The sequence below is a fragment of the Spermophilus citellus genome, assembly GCF_964194105.1.
Source record: "Spermophilus citellus genome assembly, chromosome: 5".
Lineage (NCBI taxonomy): Eukaryota > Metazoa > Chordata > Mammalia > Rodentia > Sciuridae > Spermophilus > Spermophilus citellus.
In genome coordinates, this window is record NC_138186.1 from 132,300,285 (window position 1) to 132,323,323 (window position 23,039).

Here is a 23,039-nt window from a genome sequence, read left to right on the forward strand (position 1 = left end):
ATAAATTAATCTCTCTTCTCTGTAAATCACTCAGTGTCAGGTATTCTGCTATAGCAGCACAAAACAGAATAAAAGAGGAACTTAGGCTTTGGAGCAAGACTAGTCTTAGTTTGGGCCCAGCAGCTTGGGATTGAGTATGATTCCTCATCAGCAAGTCTGGGATCAAGCCAAAGTGATAACTCACTACTGCATTTAGTTATGTTTGTTATGCCATTCATCTCTGCAAATGACACAAAGATGGGAATATTGCTGGCCAATTTTAGGTATAGTGATAGCAAATTTATGGTAGCACCTGACAAATACTTGAACACTTACCTGCATTCCAGAGGTCTCCTTTGGCCAATAGAGTAGTGCAATTTCTGCACTAGAATCAGACCTATAATTCTTTGTTACCATTATTAAACATATTATTTATGTATAATTTTGCTTGTAAAGAGTAAAATGGCAGTCCTTAAGTGCAAAATCCTCCTTATCATAGTTGCAGACTTCATTCACATTACATCTTGGTGCCCATACATACATGTGCTCAGTATTTTTTTAAACCCATACCTGATTTAAGTTTGAGCTCCTAGGTTTTGGGCAGTGAGAGAATAATATTAGGCTTAGTCCATTCCAATGCAGTCATTTAAAAAAGCCCCTATAAATAATTCCCAACTCCTTAATAAACGGTTACCATCTTGGTCAGTCTTCTCCTTTTCTAGATAGCTCCCCTTTTCCTTTGTCCCAGTCCAAGGAGAGACTGTATATGAGGAAGGAATCATGTGACCCATACAGTGCTTCACATTTGTTTATGGTTCTTTAGTCACAGGGAAGGTGATAGTCTCCGATGCTGAGGTTTTTCTATACCCATTACTTGTGATTGTATCTCCTTTAGTTGAGTTTAGGCCCAGTTGACCCTCTAGGCAGATTCAGCCTCGCTTTGGCTCTTATTGTTGGGAGATTCTCTTCCCTCCTCCATCCAGACCTCTGGCTGGGGTCTGTAACCTCAGTCTGTGCTGCAGGGGTACCAACTTCTTACCAAGGAAGCAAGTGGCATTAAATCTTAGCAACAATCCTATAGGTGTCCATTTTACAGATAAAATAATCAAGGTCAAATGTAGTTTGCTAGCTAGGGGATAAACTACAACTAGAATTCCAGTTCTCTCAACTCCCACTATAGCCCTCTTTGCTCTGTGTCAAAGGGAGGGGCACAGTTGACACCTTTGGCTCAAAATGTACTGATAGTTGCTAAAAATTGTGATTCTTGAGTGGATTTGCCCAATGATAACTGCTTTCATCAAAATGTATGTTTTTAATCTTTAATATCTGCTTCTATGGTAACTGGTAATCTTATAATTTTATAGTCGATTCTCTCATCATCTGTTACTTGGTATCTTTTATCATTTCCTTTTTTCTCTTTCTTTCTCTCCTGATTTTGATTCAGTTTAACTGGTAAATCACCCCCCTTTTTAAAAAAAATTAACTCCTATTTTTATCTACTCCTTGATTCTGTAATTATCCTTTGACTTCATAACTTGATTGCTGCTTTCCTGACCCAGAGAGTGGAACATGTTCTGCTGAACACACCAGGTCTTGTTTGCATTTTGTTTGTGTTAATGTGGAACCTTGTGCTGAACTGTTCAACTCCAAAAACACCTACTGGGATAGGATGTGGCAGGGAAATAGATGCACAAATGGAAAAAGAAGAGAGGAACCTTGGACCTGGACTAGCTAGCAACCTGGTCTCGGGGCAGTTTTCTTGAATGAGGAGTTTCTGGCAGTGAGACTCTGAAAGAGTTATGAGGTCTCTGAAGAGTGGGGCCAGAGTCCAGTGCAGAGTATCTCACTTTATCATTAATGCTGGGTATTGGGTCTGCCTCTTCCTATCTTCACTAGAAGTTTCCCAATTCAACTATACATTACATAAGATTTGGACTTTCTTTCTAGAATATAGGGAGATAGTAAAGATATTTTAGGTCTTGAAAAGTCTAAGCTCTTGGAGCTCTCTGACCAGTGTCTTCTCAGACTATGAAAATAAAGGAAGATTGAGTAGTTGGGTTCCTGTTAAATTTGAGCAATATTTGTAAGTCCCTGGGCCAGGGTGAGTCGGGGAGAAGACTACAGTGCCTTGTACTTTCTACCACCATTGCTCTCTTCTAACCCCTAGTGTAGGGGAGAGCTTACCTTCTGCATCCTTTCTTGTACCTGTGCTTGGAATTTCTTCTGATTCCTGGTTTAGACAGTATCATAAAACATTAGCTAAAAATACATTGACTACATATAAGCATATTTACTGGATAAATTAATAAAATATTTCCACCCAAAAGTCTGTAGTTGCATTGTTGTGGTAAGAGTCTTCTCTATATTCTCCTAAGTCTGTATTTTCATAGGTTTCTGGTATTTGCATAATATTGATGTATACTCTCTGGGGATAATTTGAAAATAGGTTTAAAAATGTCCTTGCCCTTTGACTGAATAGTCCGGTGTATAGTAAATCATCTATGTTTTGACTAATAATTTAGCTAGGAGATATTCACTGCAGCTTCCCAGAAACAGAATAAATCATCAATCATCAGTGCAGCAAAATACAGTTATCAAAAATATATAAACATGGATATGTGTTTTTAGACATGAAAAGATATTTATGATATCCCATTGAATAAATAAGTCATGTTCTACAAGTACACAAGACAGTATATCTATACATGGAAGAAATATAAGAAAGGAAGAACCAAAGTGATTACTCCTCTTAGATAGTGTGATTAATGTCGACTTTAATTAATAATGGATCATTTTATTCTACTGTCTTCTACACTGAACAAATGTTACTTATGAAGAAGAAAGTTTCTTAGCATTGAAACTGGCCTCTGGGTAGAAGGAAAAGGGTCTGATGGCATTGGAGCAGTGATAGACCCCAATTACAAATGTGTGTTAGAGTCTTAGAAATGGTGCAAGGTGATAGTGGTACCCTGCTGATTCAGACAAAAGGATATAGGTTTGAGGGACTCAGGGTAAGACCAGCTTCAGAAGATCCATGCAAACTTGAACCATGTTTTTACTCTCTTTACCTGACATGTTCTGATTATGTAGGGTAATTTTTACCTTTGTCTTTTCATTTCATATAAAATTCATTTTAATTGTTTTATGGAATAATAAATAAGTAAAGAAAAGAATATTTGTAAAATAAGGGTAAAATACAGAACATACACATGCACAGAAATTCTGTGTCCCAAAAATGAAGCATTGCCATTAATCCTATAGGGTTCCTATAGCCTCCATCTGTTCCTACAGTCTTCATCGAAGAAAACCACAGTCCTGAATTCTTTATCCTTATCTGACTTTTTAAACATAATTTTATGCTAAACAATACTTTATTTAGTTTGCATGCTTTGGGGTCTCATGTGAGTGGAATTATACTTTATTGTTCTTCTGAAAATTGTGTTTTTCATTCAGTGTCTTGTCTCTAAATTTTATCCACATGGTGTGGATAGCTGTTGTTCTCTCTCTGGGCTGGGGCTGTCAAGCCTGTGTTGTGTAATTGCACCCTGGCATACTTCTGCAATGTCCTGTTTATGGACTTTTGCATGAAAGTTGTTATTAATGACCTCTGTGTTCATTTAGAGTATCTGAGGCTCATGTAGAACACCGGGTACATACATAGGTGTTGAATTGCTGGGTTGTAGAGTATATGAAAATTAAGTTCTAATAGGTAATGCTAAATTATTTTCCAAATTATTTTTATTTATTTATATTCTTTACAGTAACATGTGAGATCTGGATCCTCCATGTGGTCATGAGCATTTAGTAATATCAACTTGAAACTTTTTGCTAACCCAGTCAATGTGAAATGAATGATTCAACTAGTGTTCCCCTGGGTGTCAATGAAGTCGTGCAGATTTTCTTAGGCTTGTTAACCATTTGTGATTGTTTCTCAGAAAGAGTCTGTTTGGGTCTTTTGACCCATTTTTCTATTGGGTTATTTTTTTGGTTTTAAAATTGGTTTGCAGAAATTCTGTATATTTTAGGAACAAAGCTTTTGTTCATTATATATGTGACAGGTACCTTCTAGTCAGTGGCTGTCTTTTCATTTTCTTGCAGTGTTTGATGAAGAGACATTTTTAATCTTATCCATCCTTTCTTCCCTGGTTTACCCTTATTGTGTCTTGTTTAAGAATGACCCTACTGGGGCTGGGGATGTGGCTCAAGCGGCAGCGTGCTCGCCTGGCATGCGTGCAGCCCGGGTTCGATCCTCAGCACCACATACAAAGATGTTGTGTCCGCCAAGAACTAAAAAATAAATATCAAAATTCTCTCTCTCTCTCTCTCTCTCTCTCTCTCTCTCTCTTAAAAAAAAAAGAATGACCCTACTACCCAGAGGTTCACAAGTATAAACTCCTGGATTGTCTTCTAGAATGTCCAGAGCTTTGACCCAGTGAATGGCGTGAAGGTGTCTAAACTTCCTACATAGATAGTTCTTTGTTTCAGAACAGTCTATTAAAAGGCCCTCCTTTTTTCACAGCTGTGTAAATGCCAGCTCTGTCAGGAATCATATTGTAAATGAAGCTTTTATACATGTTTGGGCCTGTTTCCTGGGTCCTCCAGAGAACACAGGCACAGGATGTCTGCCAGATGCCCAGAGGCCTTCCTGGGAACTTCTTTATATTTAAATGAGAAGGCATTTTTTCTAGTATAACAAGTTACAAGTTGAGCTGTCCTGTAGTTAGACCACGGCACAATAATGGCATCAAAAACCGGTCCTTTGGTTGTCCTCTGCCAGAACCTTAGTCTTTTAATGTTTCCTGGCAGCTGCTACTGTTGCAATTTGGGACTCTTACCACATCCAAAGTGGGAAAACCCTTCGTATTTTAAATTCTGGTCTGGAGATTGTTTTGAAGCCCTCAATAGAGTGGAGTTAAGTGACAGGTTCACCTGCAGTTCCACTCAGGATTATCAGTTCTCAGCAGATGGGTGGGTTTTTTTTTTTTGTTTTTGTTTTTGTTTTTTTTGTCTGTCCATTAGATGCCGAGTTTCAAGATGGGCATACCCCTGTGGAGAAGAAAGCCATTCATTTCTAGTTCACCTGCCTCTTGGGATGTCACTCTGCAGGGACACAGGTTTCTACAGAGGTCTCACATTAAACCCCTTTCTTGGGTGGGTCTTGGGCCCCCTGACATAGTATAAAGCAAACCTAGAATTCACCTGTGTGGCAAAGACAAAAGTTGATGAAGCTTATTGTGCTTACATCCTGGGCTTTCTGTTCTCACTTTTGACTCCTGAGCATTCTTTGTGCTCTTAGAGCTCATTACACATTTAGGATGATATTTTTTTCTTTTCTGGAAGTTTTCGTTTTCCAGTGGGAGGGTCACCCAGTGTCTTTAGTTCTCCAGGTATGGAAACAGAAGTTGGCATAAGTTTATTTTTTAAATTCCATTATGTTTATTAATTTTGCCTAAAGGTTTGTTGGAGACGGAACCATTGCAAGGAAGAGATGAGGATGCAGTAGCCAGTGCTGACTTCTCTAGCATGCTCTCTGAGGAGGAGAAGGAGGAGTTGAAGGCAGAATTAGTTCAGGTATGTTTAGTAATCTTCTTTATTTGCTATTTCTGTCTTGGTTCTTGAACATTAATATTAGTGTGATACAGGTCCCATATTGCAATTATTTGGTCTTTTATTTACAAAACTGTTATAAATACATTGCAAGATGACTGATTTTTCTCCAAGTTATTTTTGTAGAGCTAATTATTAGTTACCTATTGGTTACAGTGGTAAAATGAATGGTTGAGCTGTTTTAATCAACAGCAATAACTAGTGTTAAATATGTACTTCTTGTTCTTTTTAGTATCATGATACTATGGGATACATCACCTACACACCTGATGGAATTTCTTAAAGGCTTTGTACAAATGCAAGCTCCTCTTTAAGAGCCATTTGTTTTAAGTCAGTTAGCTTTCTGTGAAATGGTGTTTTTATTTTAATTATGAAAAATTCAAGTATGAAATCAACTAAATTTACTCTTTTGCAGAATAATAAAGTGGGGGTGGAGAGGAGAGCTATATTAATTGAAGGTTAATTATATCTTGTGTAGTTGCCATGGGATCTGGGTTAGTGGAGAGGAGGGTGCTGGTCTCGTGGTGAGTACAGGTCTTGTTCAAGCCTTTGCAGGACCCACTCATCCTTAGACTTGGTGCTGAGGAGCTTTTACTTTCTGGGTGGAGAGGCTGGAGAAAGGACTCCTTGGATAGAATGTAGCAGCAGAACAAGAGAGCCAGAGACCAGTGTCCTTCTGCACTCTGTTCACAGTGCCCAAGGCAGGAGGCTCCCTTTCCCACTGGAAGCAAAGCTTTCCCTTCCTGCCCAGGACCTTCGCACAGGCTCAGGACACCACTTTGAGCTCCACAATATCCACCGCCTCTTAGCCCACTCTGTTCTGATAGCATACGTTATGATAGCTCAACATAATATGAAGGACTTTCCAGATGCTTTTACAAGACCCATCCTAAAATAATTTCATTAAAAATATCTTTAAATATTATTTTTAATTGACACATAACAGTTGCACATAGTCGTGAGGTGCAGCGTCATGTATCCATATAGATATATAGTGTGTGGTGATCACATCAGGGTCATTAGCATTTCCATTGCCCCAAACATTTATCCTTGCTTTGTGTTAAGAACACACCCCAAATCTTCTCTTCTGGAAGCTTATTTTGAAATATATAGTATAATATTGTTAACTATCATCATCTTACTGTGAAATAGGATACCACAACTATTTCTTCTCAGTAATTTTATACATGTTGACTAATCCATTTTCCCTTCTGCCTACCCTTCCAGTTTCCAGTAATCACTGATCTCCTGCGTCCATGAGATCAGCTTTTTTTGATTCCACAAATTAGTGATATCATGTGGCATTTTTCTTTCTGTCCCTGACTTTAAAGTAATATTATTTTAAAATCTAAAGAGCAGCTTGTTCCTCTGGTACAAGGAGAAATTATTTCAGTAACACAGTGCCTCAAATGAAACAGCTTGGGTCTTTAGCTGGTTCTGTCTGTGGCCACCAACTGGCCACACAGACCAGAGTACACAGACCAAAGTTGGCCTTAATGGGTAACAGGCTCGCCCCACATTTTCTTATGGCCCCAAATTCTGGTTCATGACCTGTTCATATCAACAGCATTGCCCAGAAGTTTTTTCTTGCAGACTGGTGTAAGCTAACTAACTCTAAGCTAAAACAACTTCTTCTTCTGAGAGCTTTGTGATCTATGTACAAGCACATCCTCTGTTACAGACGAGCTGCCATAAAATGCCTTGATTTCTTCTGGGTTCTGCAAAGACTGACATGTACACAGGTACATGTATGAATCTATGTTTTTTTTTTTTTTGCATTCTATATTTTCTAAATGTTCGACAATGAGCATTTATTCTGTGATCAGGAAAGAGTAAATACTGGTTTGGTTGTTTTTAATATATATTTTTAGTTGTAGATGGACACAATACCTTTATTTTATTTATTTATTTTTTATGTGGTGCTAAGGATTGAACCTAGTGCCTCACATGAGCTAGACAAGCGCTGAGCCACAATCCCAGCCCAATAAGCACTGGTTTTCAATGGATGTCTCAGAATACCAAAAAACTAGTAGTGTTTTTATAAATACCTGTCTCATTTGGCCACTGTAATGAGCTTCCAGCAAATTTCATTTCTAAGATGTTTGGAGCCTGACTTCTGAAGATAACACCAGACTCTCTGATACTGTGTTCAAGTTATGGGGATTCATGCTTTCACCCTCTATAATGCATTAGCCTTCAGTGCAAGAGCTTCTTGTCTTATTTCTGCCTTCTTCAGATGAAGTACTGCATGTTGCCAAAGGTAACATCATAGTGACTTAGGCTCGACTCTGGGCCCCAGTGAAAAACAAAGCAAGGTATCCTTGTGATTTTTCTTTGCATTTCCATTTCTTCTCCCTTCACCTCAAAGCACCTCTGCTTTATGCTTATTCTTTTCCTAAATCTGCTCTCATCGTTTACAAGTACATGTGCACATGCATCCATGAGCACAAACATATACATGCACACACAGAGCAGATCTGGTCCTTTCACATCACAGATGCATTCAGATTTTACCTCAGTGCTCTGGTTTCATTATAACAAGGTCACCCAGAGATCTATCTCAGGAGTCTCACCACCAGCCTTAAGAATAATTAAGACATCTTGGAAACAACTCTGCTCCCTGGTCTCAACTCTTCACAGACATTCTTCCAGGTCCCTTGGTCAAAAGGAACGGTACTCTCTGTCCAAGGAGAGATCTTACTAGCCTGTTAGACACCTGAGTGCCAAGATTCCCCAGAGGCCAGCTTATTGGATAACTGCCTTTGACCCAGGCATGCAGAGGTGGCTATGATCCAGAGCAAGGCCTCTGTGTATACATACACTTCCCACTTTTTACTGCTTTGCCAAAAGCAGGTCTCTGATGTGCCAGGTTTGCAGTCTGTACTTTAATTCACTCTTCTTCCTCATTCCCACATGTCCTCCTGTTGCCTTCCTGCTGGGGTGGATCCCTCCTCCTCCAGCCTTTCATCTCACTTCCCCCAGCCTTATTCCCCTGCTTTGTTGTGGATCCTCCAGGAGGATGCCCTTAGACTTCTACTTTCTCACAACCCATGGTTGCTCGCACAACCAGCATTTTGTGTATTTATCAAGTGCTGGCAACAGGAAGACTTCTTTTGGTGGAAGAAATGACATAAGCCAGTCATGTCAAAAAGGCTTCACCTTGGATGAATTCATCTTTTTGAAATAAATATTTTTAAAGAAATTTCTTTTAATAGAATTTGATCTTTAATTTATTGTTGTGGTCATGCTGTATGTGTGTTCTTGAAAGCCCTCTGAATGTGAAGCCAACATCATCTCTGATCTGGTGTGATGGTTTGTGCATAGAAGGAGTCCAGTTAATAGAGTTAATTGAAATTATTGTGCAGCTTATGAGAATATTTATGTTTGTACATGCTCAAAGTAGAATAGGCATTTTTTACAAACTTTATCAATGTACCAAGAAGTACTATTTTGTTTCTGATATTTGTTGTCTTGTTACCAGCTGGTTTTGAGGTTTTGAAACATTTTAATTTCTCTCTCTCTCTTAAAATAAACTTGATGAATTATTCTGTTACTGTCATCTCACTTCCACTTTAATTTCACTAAGATGCATTCTGTGCCTGGCATTGGAATTATAGATAATGTGTCTTGATTTTTGGAAAGGATGAAGTATAGGCATTAGTACTGCCCATTTTGTGGTTATATAATAGTCAAATACTGCCAATGGCTCCTAGATAAAATGACTCAAGAAAAAATACATATTAATAGGAGTTGGAAATACACCAAATGGTATTAGCGAGTAGGCAAAGCCTATTTTTGTGCTTCCTCCAACTCTGTCTTGACTCTTCCTTCTTCATTTGGTACATATGTCCCCAAGAATGCACATTGCCCTCAGCTACTATCTCTTAGGCTCTTAAAGAAGAGCGTTGAGCCTTGGGCCTTTCTCTCTGTGTTCTTTCCCCAAAATCTCCCCTCTTTTTGGATTGGGCTAGTGAGCAGCTCACATGTGTTTATGGTCAATAGGCCTTATTGTTATGCCCTGCCCAGATAGTATGTGCATTTTCATTTTGCTTTTCTGGTACTTTCTCCTCAAACCAGGAAGAGCCTGAAGAGGCAGGTCTTGAAAAAGTATGTAAAAGCCACCAAATGATATCACTCCTAAACAGTACACTGGTGATTCATACTGATGGAAGTTTTACTCCTGAGTTTTAGTTATACATTTCATTGATTGCTGGTAAAATAGAAAAATAAATTTTTAATCTTAACATAAATTTCAGATTGAAATTAATTTATTAGCTAATTTGGATTAGTTAATTCACATTTTTGTCAAGTTTACAGAACATAAGATAAACCATTTTTAAATGAACAATCCAGTGGCATTTTGTGTATTCACAATGTACTATCATCAACTACCTCAATGTGATTCCAAAACATTTTTGTCACCTTGAGAAGGAACTATGTACATTTGGCTGTTGCTTCCCATTCCCACCTCCTTAGCCTCTGGCAATGTTCCACTTGCACTCTATATAGAGACCCAGGGGCTTACCTAATTTGAATCTATACAGGGATTTAACGTACCTGAATATTTCAAATAAATGGAATAATACAATATATGATGTTTGTGTCTGGCTTCTTTCAGGAAGCCTAATTTTTTTTAATTGCTACGCTATAGTTGTACATAATGGTGGGATTTATTGTTGTGTATTTGCACATGAACACTGTATAATTTGGCCAATATCCCTCCCCAATACTTCCCCTCTCCTTTCTCCTCTTCCACCCACTGGTCCCTTCCTTCTATTCTACTGATTTTCCTTTGCTTTTCATGTAATCACCGCACCCCCCCCCACGTCCTCTTCCCCAACACCTTTCTTTTCTTTTTTATCTCTAGCTTCCATATATGGGAGAAAACATAAGACCCTTGACTTTCTGAGTTTGCTTATTTTGCTTAACATATGGTCTCAAGTTGCATAAGTTTTCCTGCAAATGACATAATTTCATTTTTTATGGCTGAATAAAACTCCATTGTGTATATATACCACATTTTCTTTATCCTTTCATTTTTGATGGACACTTGTAGCCTAAGGTTTTTCAAATTCATCCATGTTGGAGCATGCATCAATACTTCATTTCTTTTTGAAGGTTGAATAAATAGTATTGTAACAAACTACTGTTTATATATTTATGGACTGTTTCCACCTCTTGGCTATTGTGATTAGTGTTGTGCTGTGAACATGGGTATACAGGTACTTGTTTGAGTAACTGTTCTCAGTTTCTTGGGGTATATAGTGAAGAGTAGAACTTCTGGGTAAAATGGTAATTCTGTACTTAACTTTTTGAGAAACTGTGGATCACTGTACTGTAATCCATGGTGGCTGAATTATTTCACATTCTTACCAGCAACATTTAGAGGTTCCAGTTCTTCCACATCTGTATCAACACTTGTTATTTTGCTGCAATTCATATTTTTTAATACTTATTTTTTAGTTGTAGTTGCACACCATACCTTTATTTTATTTATTTATGTATTTTTATGTGGTGCTGAAGATCAAACCCAGCACCTTGCACGTGCTAGGCAGGTACTCTACCCCTGAGCCACAACCCCTGCCCTGCAATTCATATTTAAATAATCAAGTTTAGATATATAATTTTGATCATAAGTATTTATCCTACAAGTAGCTCTTCTAGAGAATCAAGAAACCAAAGAAACAGGCTATAAATTTCTAATGAAGAAATAATTATTTTTAAACTAAATGGAAAGAATATAGTAAATATTTTAATCAATTAATGTAATTTACCTTTTTCCATTTTGTTCCAAATTTGATGTGAGGATTTTCCACACCATCTGCATCAGAGTATCTGGGGATACTTGTTGAATCTCAGGACATTAAAAAAATGGGCACATAGCTTGGATTCTGCATTCTAACAATGCTCTCTGGTTGACTCCTCTTTGAACTGAAGGTGAGACGCAATAATAGAACTAGTTCTAGAAAGTCTCCTTGTCAAATGAGGGAATTAAATTCACCACCGTCATCCTTTAAAGTACTTTCTTGGGGTCCAGGTGTAATGAGGTATTGAACTCAGGGGCACTTGACCACTGAACACATCCCCATCCCTAGAGAACACATTTGCAAGATGTATAATGGATTAGTTATGTAGTTCATGCTCAAAAGTAGAGTGACATTTTGAACATACCTGAGACACAACTCTTCCTCCCTTTTAATTTTTAAATGAGAAATCTAGAAAATTGGCAGATTTTTATTAACCTCACACATGTGGGAAGCTAAGGAATCTTAATGATTCTTTCCTGGCTTGACAAAGAAAATCCACAAATATTTCTACTTTTTAGAAAGCAAAAATATAAATTTAATCACAATTACTAGGGTAATACATATAACACATCTATATGTATAGTGCAGACAATTTAAGTATGACAACTAATTAAAATCAGACCTTGTGGAGGTTCAAATTTATTTTTATAGGATACAACAACACTCTCTAATCTGGGTATTTTGCACAGCTCCTTTGTTAGAAATTACAATTGCAAGAGCAATGTTGTAATGTTGAAGAAATGTGCTTTCCTGCAGCATGGAGGAAGAAAAAATATGTTCATACAGAGCCCCAGTGCATGAATGTTCTTAGCAGCTTTATTTGTATTAGCCAAATGCAAATATACTTCAACAAGTGAAGAAACAACTGTCATTTATGCATTCAGTGGAATACTACTTTTCTTTTTTCTTTTTTTCTTTATTAGTTTTTATTTATTTGTTCTAATTAGGTATATATAAGAGCATAATGCATTTTGATTCATTGTATAAAAATGGAGCACAACCTTTCATTTCTCTGGTTGTACATGATGTACAGTTACACCATATGTGCCTTCATACATGTACCTAGGGTAATGATGTCCATCTCATTCCACCATCTTTCCTACCTTTATGCCCCCTTCCTCCCTTCCTTCCCCTTTTCCCAGTCAAGATTCCTCCATTCTTCCCGTGCCCCCAACCCCCATTATGGACAGCATCCACTTATCAGAGAGAGAACATTTGGCCTTTGGATTTTGGGGATTGGTTTACTTTGCTTAGCATGATATTCTCCAACTCCATCCATGTGCTGAGTAATATTCCATTGTGTATATATATCACAGTTTAGCTATTGTGAATTGAGCTGCTATAAACATTCATGTGCCTGTGTCACTATAGTATGCTGATTTCAAGTCCTTTGGGTAAAGACCAAGGAGTGGGATAGCTGGGTTAAATTGTGGTTACATTCCAGGTTTTCTAAGGAATTTCCATACTCCTTTCCAGAGTGGTTGCACCAATTTGCAGTGCCACCAGCAATGTATGAATGGACCTCCCCCCTCCCAACAGATGGTCCAACATTTATTATTGCTTGTGGAATACTATTTTTTAATGAAGAGGGAAAAACATGAATAATAATGCAGCAACATGGCTAAATCTTAAATAAGTATGCCAAGTGAACAAAGCAATACGAAGAGTATATAGTGTATGACTAAATTTATATGAAATTCTACAAAATGCAAACCAAACTCTAATGGAGGAAAGAAGGTCAATGGTTGACTGATGTGTATAGGGAAAGTCTAGGAGGGGAAAGAAGAGTGAGAGAAGAATTACAAAGAACAATGAGATGATGATTGATATGTTTACCACTTTGAAAAAGTAACACAAATCACACCAGTATATGCATCCTCCTATCCTTAAGGCAGTAGTTTGGTAGAACCATGGTGTCTGCCATGTCCATACCTGCACCAATGCAGCTACATGAAGTTGACAAAAAGTAAGCAATACTGATTAGCAACACTGGAATTTGTTTTATAAAATAAAGTATGTAGTGCAAAATCAATTTTTGTTAAAAAATTATATCCATGTACAACTTTAGAAAAACATTAGGAAGATTAGTCTCAGTCTTACTTCTACTATTATAACAGAATACCACAGGCTGTGTAAACTGTATGCAATAGAAGTTGACTTGGCTCCCAGTTCTGGAGGCCAGGAAGTTCAAGAGCATGGTGCTGGCATATGGTGAGGGCCTTCATGCTGGGTCATAACATGGGAAAAGGCCAAATGGGGGTGCACAAGATAGAGGATAGCATCGGTATTTATCCTTTGTCTTAGTCAGCTTTTTCATTGCTGTGACCAAAAGACCTGACAAGAACAATTTTAGAGGAGGGAAAGTTTATTTGGTGCTCATGGTTTCAGAGGTTTTGGTCCATAGATGGCCAGTTCCATTGCCATGAGCCTGCAGTGAGCAAAACATTATGGCAGAAGAGTGTGGAGGAGGAAAGCAGTTCAGGACATGACCACCAGGAAGCAGGGAGAACTCTCACCCACCAGTAAAAAACTATAAACTCCAAAGGCACACCCTCAACAACCCACCTTCTTCAGCTGCCCCCTACCTGCCTGCAGTTACCACCCAGTTAATCAATTCAAATGGATTAATGCATTGATTAGGTTAAGGTTCTCAACACCCAGTTGTTTCACTTCTAAACTTTTTTGTATCATCTCATACATGAGTTTTGGGGGGACACCTCATATCTAAACTATAATATCCTTTTTTCAGGATCCCACTCCCAAGATAACTAACCCACTCCTGTGTGATGGTATTAATAGTGGTCTCACCTCCTAACACTGTTCCAATGGGAATTAAATTAGAAACCAAAAAAAAAAAATACGTTGAGGATGTAGTGTAGCTCAGTGGTCGAGTCAGTGTTTAGCATGTGCAAAGACCTGGGTTCAATCCCAACCTCATTGTTAAGGAAGGAAGGGAGAATGGAAGGAAAGAAGCAAACCACAATCGGCTATTTCCTACTAGGTTACAGGTGATTTATTTTCGTGTTTGTATTTGGCTGTGAGATCTGAATTTTGTTACATGGAATATTCATTACTTTTATAGTCTTTACAACTAAAATTTTCTCTTTGTAGTTTGTGCTGTGAGACTCTCCCATCTATAGCATGTGTTTGGGACAGCCCAGCATGAGACAGTTCATTAGGCTCTAGAGGCTGCTCTGGAGCATTGTAGCCTTTGGAAATGTACCTTTCATCTGTTTGATGTTTTGCTCTATCATTTTTCCTCCTACCTGTAGCTAGAAGACGAAATTACAACATTACGACAAGTTTTGTCAGCGAAAGAAAGGCATCTGGTTGAGATCAAACAAAAACTCGGCATGAACCTGATGAATGAATTAAAGCAGAACTTCAGCAAAAGCTGGCATGACATGCAGACCACTACTGCGTGAGTATCACTTCTACAGTGTTGATTTAAATATGTAGAGAGCCACTATCTCACAATCTTCCAGGGTTTTCGTTTATCCTACAAGGCTCATTCTGTTCATCCTGTGAGGCTGATTTGGTGCTTATAGCAAAATAAAGAGATATAAAAATCACTAAATATGTTGCATGTGAAAGAAACTATAAAGAGCTTAGAGGAACAAAAACTTTGACTAAAATTCATTCCTTTTAGACTACTTTTACAGAATTTTATAGTTTAAATGTTTTTACTATATGTTTTTAAACATTGGAGGTGTTTCTTATGAAAATTATAAGTGGGCAGGTATTTTTCTTTTTCTCAGAATACTTGACACTTGTCATTGGATAGGCAACCAAAGAAGTCCCCAAGGAGGGAGAAGAGAATCTCAGCTCAGACCTGCAGATTATTGACTTAGGCTGAAAAAGGATTTCAGGACACATCAAAAGAGGCACCAACAGATTTATTTAGGAAAGCAAGTGATAGAGCAGGATACATGCACTCCAGAGCAAGGTGCACTTTGGGGTCTTGAGCTCTTCTGTTTAGAAGAAACCTTTAAAATAGTAAACATAAGAACCCACGGGGGTGACATAAGACTGGTGAGCTTAATTCTCTTAATCATGGAGCACAGGGCAGGTCACAATGGTCTAGTTCTTTCAGGATTGCAAGGTTGAGGTCATGTAGTTAATAATGTTGGGCAGATACGCATATCATAAGTCTCTGGCAATATTTCTTTTCCTTTGCTTTATTCACTCTAAAGAAAATACATTGTATAGCCTAGCAAGGTGTGTAGGCATTAATCATCTAGACTCTCAGGACTCTAAGATTCAAGGGCATTTTAAGACTTTAGGCCTGGAGGAAAACAGGCTTTAGAAGGAAGGTGAGGGTGTCCACGGAGCTTCTTAGATTTATTAACAATTTCTTTTTCCTTCCCTGTTGGTCTTCTCTCTACCTATCCTTATTTCTTCTGTCCTCCTTCCTCACTATATATTTTCATTTGCTATCAAATATGGTTGCGGTTTTTGTTCAGACTTTTTGGAAATTAATTTTGAAAGAAAACCTTATCATAGGTGTTATAACACATGCCAGTAATCCCACAAACTTTGTGAAGTTGGACAGGAGAACCACAAGCTTGCAGCCATCCTTGGCAACTTAGTGAGATCCTGTCTCAAAATTAAAAAAAATTAAAAGGATGTAGTTTAGTGGTAGAGCACCCCTATGTTCAATCCCCAGTAACACACATAGGCACACATGAAAAAAAGGAGGGAAGAAAGAAAGAAAAGAAAACCTTTGGCCTCTCATCTTTTAGGATGTACTTTTCATTAATCCTCTAAGGAATATTTAAATATGGATTTAGATCAAAGGAATATTCTTGGGTTTGCTGTGGTCTTGCCTTGTATTAGGCAAAGTACCAGTAATCTTGGTTATTCTGCAATCATGCTTTCATTGACTTACTTTATAAATTATGTAAAATATTTTGGTGATAGTTTTCTAATGATTTAAAATATTTTGCTTTGTCAGGTGTCTTGTACCAAATGGGAAGAATGTTTTCACATATATGAAGTGATTTTTTTCTTCTTTTTGTGTTTTGAGACAAGGGACTGATGGGGAAATCTAAGAAACTTCCTATCCCTGGCTTTAGCTTTAGCCTCAAGTTCCACCATTAAGAGATCTTTGCTTTTGAGTTATTCATGTTCTTCCCTATTATCACTCATTAGAAGGTAAAGATCATGCACTCCTAATACCTATGTGGGAATCAATTTTTTCTCTTTGCAGAACTTTTCTCCTGGGCCTAGAGAGACCGTGGTGTAGGAAAAGGTACCATTATAGCAATTATTTCAATTTTGCTAGGGGCTAATTTTGCTTTCTGGTTCTTAAGCACTAAGGTCTAAGACTTTTTGGTACTCACATGAGAAGTTGCATCTGAAAGGAGTGTGAGGTCTCCTTGGTGTTGTGCCCTTGGTTTCTATATGAAAGGAGAATATTCTTCTGCCCTTATAACATGACCTAACAGTCCTGTAGGATTTTGTGCTTGTGTGCCCAAGGATTCATCCAGATGAATGATGGCACATCTTAGAGTAGGACAGGATGGAACCTTGGAGCACATAAGTTCATTTCAGAGGCTAACCAACCTTCCCCAACCTGTTGTTGACAATTACAGAAGGAGATGAGAAACCACACATTTATGTGCACCAGCTTAAAGCACTGGATCACAATACCAGATGAATAGTCTCCAAAAAAAGTACAGTTAAATATTAGGCACCAAATTAAAAAAAAACTTATCTGTCAGTAGTTTGGACCTCCATCTTTGTACTTTGGAGGTTAATACCAATTAATGGCTCTGACAGTGTGAGGCAGAACCACCTCCAATTTCCTGGGTCTGGCTGCCTTCCCATTTATTTCAGTTTATATTATATCATACCAATATGAACTTGCCTTTGGGATATAAGAAGTAGGATCTTTCCCCTTGGCTTTCCTAATCACTGCAAGAATAAGATATCCTAATGGAGGACAGGGCAGTTCTCTTGCTGCAGGGAGCCAGGAGTATCTGAGCATCAAGTGTGTTAAATTTACCCTGCATCTGATATGGACAGGGAGGGGAGAGATGCCTATGAGTCCTGGGACGAATAATTAGAATAGGTAAATTCAAGGAAGTCTTCTGGCCTACTCTCACAGCGAAGAATATGTGATTTGTGTTTTCCATTGTATGACAAATAAATGGGTGATGTAGCCAGGCCACCTACTTAGTGTAAAGCTTTTCGTAGGATGGAGAGAGCATATTTATTCCCTGAGATTATAGAATTTACCATATAATCATAAAGACAGAGTTTTGTTTTTACACGTCAAATGGTAAGTGTGAAAAGTGAGGTGAAGGAATATAGGATATTGAGGGATTGTAAGGAGATTGAGCCTGGCCTGCATCTCATAAAAGGTTTTCATAGGTAGGTGATGTTTAAGCAGAGCTCTGAAGGAAGAGTCAGGATGTAGTCAGGCCAATAGGTACAGAAGGAGTTTCCTGCAGGTGGTACAGCCTGGTAAAGACTCAGGCAGGAGAGAAGGCTCCCCATCCTAAGGAACATCCAGTTAATTTGTGCTATTGAGATTGAGAGGAGGATCAGGGCTTGCTGTATACTGGGCCTTGTGGCACCTGTTGATAGAGCTAATTCTTCTTTGCCTACAGGCAATAGAAAATCACTGAAGGGGTTTTCCTAATCGTTCCTTTATCCAACAAGTGTTAATAGTATCTATTATCATGGTATTATTGGGGTCTAGTCTAGACCCACAAGATAGAATTCAATAAAAATGGACAAGATTCCTACTCTCATTGAATGCTGAAAGGGAAAGGAGCAAGAAGCAAGTACTTAAATTAACAAAAATGAGGAAATACTGGGAAATGCTGGAGTGAAACCACACAGGATGACATGCTAGAAGGAAACTTGGAGGAATGGGTGGGAGCTGCTGTGCTGGAGGCCCAGGAAGGGGATGTCCTGGGAGTTTACTTCAAGCTGAGACTTGAGTAACAAGAAAAATGCATTCTTGTAATGATGGAGGGGTGAGTTTTCAGGCTGAGGAAAAGTTGTTGCAAAGACCCAGAGGTGAAAACTAGCTTTGATGGTTTGAGGAGCCAAAAGAAATTTCTTGTATTTATAATGTAGTGAGAGGAAGTGAGGCCACAGACTTGGGGCCTTCCAGACCATGAAAAGAAGTGGGGATTTTGTTCTGAGGACTTCGGGAGCTACTGAATGGTTGGAGGCAGGAGTGACCAGTTCAAGTTCCCCTCTTAAAAAGATTACTCTAGTTACTTTGTGTAATGTAGATTGTGGAAACTTGAAAATCATTTATGAGGTCACTGTAGTAGCTCAGGTGGGTGACAATATAAGAGAGAGTCACAGAGAGGAGATAGGATTTGGAGGTCAGTGTGACAGGACTTCCCAGTGTTTTTGGAGGTGGACAGTGAAAGAAACGCAGAGACCAAATGCGACTGTGAGGTGAGCATAGTATGTTTACCACCCTGGAAGCACAGCATTGTGGTTAAGCTCATGGGTGACAGACTCGATTGCTTGGGTTGACACCTACATCTCACTGCATCTGGGAAAGGAGACCATGCCAGTACTCACCCAATAGGCAGTGAGAACTCAATGAGTTCATGTTTGTAAAGCATGAAGAATAGCATCTGGAATTTTCCAGGCATGGAGTGATTGTCTGCTGTTGTGAGAAAGATTGGGAAGCAGGTCTGGAGGGGAAATCCTGTCATAGCTGTGTGGAGTCTGCACTACCCAACAGACAGGCAAGTTGTATACTGAGAGGATGACTCAGAAATAGGCAGAGGCAGAGGCAGACAGATGTGGCCACTGAGGGGGATATCCGCAGGTGTCCTTGACAGCTATTGGGTTTCATAAGATTTCCTCACAGATGATTAATTAATTAATTTTTGTGGTGCTTGGGGATAATCTGGAGCTTTGCACATGGGAGGCAAGTGTTTTACCACAGAGCAACACTCCCAGCCCTTGCAGAGGTAACCTAACAGATCCAGAAGATCTTGAGCTCCTTAGCCTTTAAGAGTGAAGCAAACTTTCCTTTGTAGGAAGAATTGATCCCTTTCTTAAGAAGGAGGTGGAAATATGTCAACCAGATAATTTCAAGGGAAGGTCTGTCTCCAACCTTTTTTTCTGCTGAAAGAAGGAAGAGGGTCTTTGCTGGGTTTCTGTTCTCGTGACTAAAAGGCTCAGGGGGTCACTTCAGGTAAACTGGGCTGACTGGGCTGCACAAAATAACCGCTGTGATGCTCCTCTGACCTTAAGGGTCCACAAGAATAGAGTGAGAGAGAGCACATGCTGACCCTTTTTATTGAGGATAAACTATTCAAATGAGGCAAGGGATCGGTTTCAGGCGGCTGAGTCCATCTTCATGATGTCCACTATCAGCAGGTTGACTGACACCTGGGTAGGCCGCACCCAAGGACACAGTAAGAGAAGGGGACACACACAAGGCACTTCCATGGAAGATTCTATCCTAAACAGGGTAAGGGGTTATATTACAAAGGAACAGGTGAGAGTAGCTTCACCCATGGGGCTGTAGGCAGACACACCCATGCACGAGACACTGACCCTCAGACCCAAGAAGGGTGGGGAAAGCTCTGCCACATTTCTGTGACTGAGCGTCTCAGCATCCAGTTAGGGAGTGTGACTCAGTCATGTGTAAGGTTGGTCTCCCACAGGTCTTAATCCTAGGTTGGGAGGAAGGAAAATAAAATCTATTTCCCCAGAATTAATTAAATTCTGGCTCTGATAGTGTTCATGATACCCGTTCCAGGAAAGATCTTCAACTCATCTGATGAAAAATGGACATGAGGGAGTGAGGAGCTGTGGTTGGGTCAGATTGGGTAGAATTAGATTTCATAGCACTAAAAAGAATTTCAGCTGTCAGAGGATGTGTGTGATTCCCAAAGGCAATACTTTGCATACTGATTAAGCAATCATGACCTATTTAGTTTGATTTATAATGAAAAGAAAATCTATGGTATGTTAATGAAAGATCCTGGCATATTTTACTCTGCAGTAGGATTCAAATTGCAATAGGACCCGATGAGTAGGGATGATTACACAGCCGACTCAAATTATCCCCTTTGTAGAAAGATTCCAGGGACACAGGAGCAGGTCAAGGGCTCATCTATGTGTGGGGTTTGGTGTTGTTCTTGTCAGTTTCTAATGTACCTTGATTTGTGTGAATCTAAGAATATACCAAAACGCCCTCACTCTGTTTTCTCCTTCCTTTTTATGTTGTTTTTAGGCTTCACAGGGGCATGAGAGAGTAAGTGGCTTTAGAGTGAAGCAAGGGGAGAGACTGAATCCCTTTAGTAGATAAAAGAAGTTGGAATCAGGAAATACAGCCTCGTGGTGGGCCCTGCAAACCCAGATGCTTCATTTATTTATTCAGTGTTCTGCTTTGTGAACCCATGAAATTCTCCCACTAATAAGCCGCTGTGAGTTGTACTGCAGACCACATGGTAGGTCTGTAGAGGGCAGGAGGTTTTAGAACAGAATTTAAACTATTCTACCTTTTTGAAAAGCTTAATAGCTTCATCCTTTATAAAGAGAAGTAAAAGCCGAAGGTGCAGCATTTAAGAGGTGCTTGGTGCACAGAAACTGGAGTTTAGTTTATGACTTATTTATTTTTTGATGTTGGGCTTCTAAGACATCCAGGCCATTATGGTCAGAAATGATTATTATCTCCTTTTATGAAGAGCCCACTGCAACACTGTTGAGTTTGAAAGTACAGTAAAGATTAAAGACTTAATTTAAAAGGATGTGCATACCCAGTCTCTACACAGTTAGTTGTTCATTCCTCCTACCTTCAGGTCATCATGGTATTGTACAAGGCAGGAAGCAGATTTTTTTTCCATAGATACAAGTTGTAACTTTATGTTTGATAACATGTTTAGGAAACCTTCAGAAGGAAACAATCCTAAATATTTTTGTACAATATTTTGGTGAAATATTTTGTATTCAAGGAAAGTGGTCTTTTAAATCTCATAATAGGAAATATATTCATGCTATGAAATATCTTCATGTAAAAAGACTGTTTAATTTTTAATTCTTTCTCCTAGTTGCATGTAGAAAAATGCCTTAAAGTCAAAACCATTTAGATTACTACATGCTCTCTCTTTTTGATTATTAACACTGACTTTCAAATTAGTAAGTCATGACAAGCTGAATCTACATTAAAAGTCAATAGAATGGTTGTTTTGTATGTGTTCTACTTAGTTTGTACATGACAGTAAATGAATTTTGACTCATCATACATAAATGGATTATAACTTCTCATTCTTCTGGTTGTACATAATGTAGAATCACACTGGCCATGTAATAAACAATATATGCACACAGGGTGATAATGTCTGATTCATTCTACTATCATTACTACTCCTAAACCCACTCCCCTCCCTTCACTCCCCTCTGCCTAATGCAAAGTACCTCTGTAATCTATTACAGATTTTTATTTGACTTTTATTAATTTCGTTTGCAGAGAAAGATCCTCTGAAAGAATCTAGTACAGATCCCTGTGTGCCGGCCAAATGACTAACCTGTCTTTGTTAAATTCTATCCTTTCCAGCCAAACTGAATGTTTGAAAAGTAAAGGCTACATTCCTATTGAGTTTCTTAGAAAACCAGGAAGCTTACTTGTACTTAAAACAAACAAATAAGAAATCTGCCAATAAATATTCTTAGGTGAATGAATTAGTGCACATGAAATACCCAATAAGTGGTAGGCACTATTGCCACATACTAAACCTTTGCCAAAGAATGGTTCTTTTCTAGGCCAGATTCAAGCCTTCTTGGGACGCACAGAACCCTTCTCTGCTGTAGGCCTGTAGGCGTTAGAGCACCTAAGGTCTCCATTGTTCTCCAGAGTTAGGAACCTCACACCAAATCTTCCTGGCTCTGTAACTGAAGAGAAGGCAATGAATTGAAATGAATTGAACTGGACTCTTGTCTCCCTCTTTTGGCGTTTGTGTTAGTCTTGCTGTGGTTAATTCAGGCACTAGAGATACAGTGAGGATGAACAAGATGAACCCCCAGAAAGTTCAGGCAGGTCATGGAGAGAGACTGGAAAATCACGACTGCAACACAATGAAGGGTTTTGAAAGAGGACTGTGCCGACACAGAGGAGAGGCATAGAACAGACTTTGTGAAGCACAGACTCCCAAGCTTTCTGCCACCTAACACACATTGACCTCAACCTGAGGATATCCCAACCTTTTTTACTTTTGCTTAAGGAAAACATGTTCTGATTCTCCATTTTACTTATTATGTAAGTCATAAATGGTGTAATGTGCATTTAAAGTAAGAGACGCCAGTAATCTAGGATGTCAAGCATTATTTCCATTTAAAACACAAGGCTGTTGAGTCAAACAGAAGGTTAGTATCCATTATTTGATTATTGTTAAACACAGTTCTTTATGTTAGGGCTGAAAAATACAATTTTCAGTGTCAGCTGTACAAACTTTGTGCCAGATTCTGTGGCCTAATAAAGAAAGTAAAATGCAAATATGCCAACTTCTTTGAGGAGTGACCTGACAGGTCTTTACTCAAGATTTAGACTCCTTTCTTCTGGATGGTGATAATATGCTACTTATTAGATTTTTTTATTTGTGTGTTTCCATGAGTAATTTATTGAATATCCAATGACTATTTATTTTGTTTTAATTTGAT

General features: G+C 38.7%; 1 protein-coding gene across 8 annotated transcripts in view; it reads left to right on the forward strand.

Annotated features, from left to right (window-relative positions):
• TPD52L1 (TPD52 like 1) overlaps positions 1-23,039 on the forward strand; it is an 88,479-nt gene that overhangs the window by 44,634 nt on the left and 20,806 nt on the right. For all 8 annotated transcript variants that reach the window (XM_081296094.1, XM_081296097.1, XM_081296093.1 and 5 more), the window contains exons 2-3: positions 5,435-5,550; positions 14,666-14,814. In XM_081296094.1, the coding sequence (XP_081152220.1) occupies positions 5,435-5,550; positions 14,666-14,814 (265 nt within the window). The remainder of the gene's footprint in view (positions 1-5,434; positions 5,551-14,665; positions 14,815-23,039) is intronic.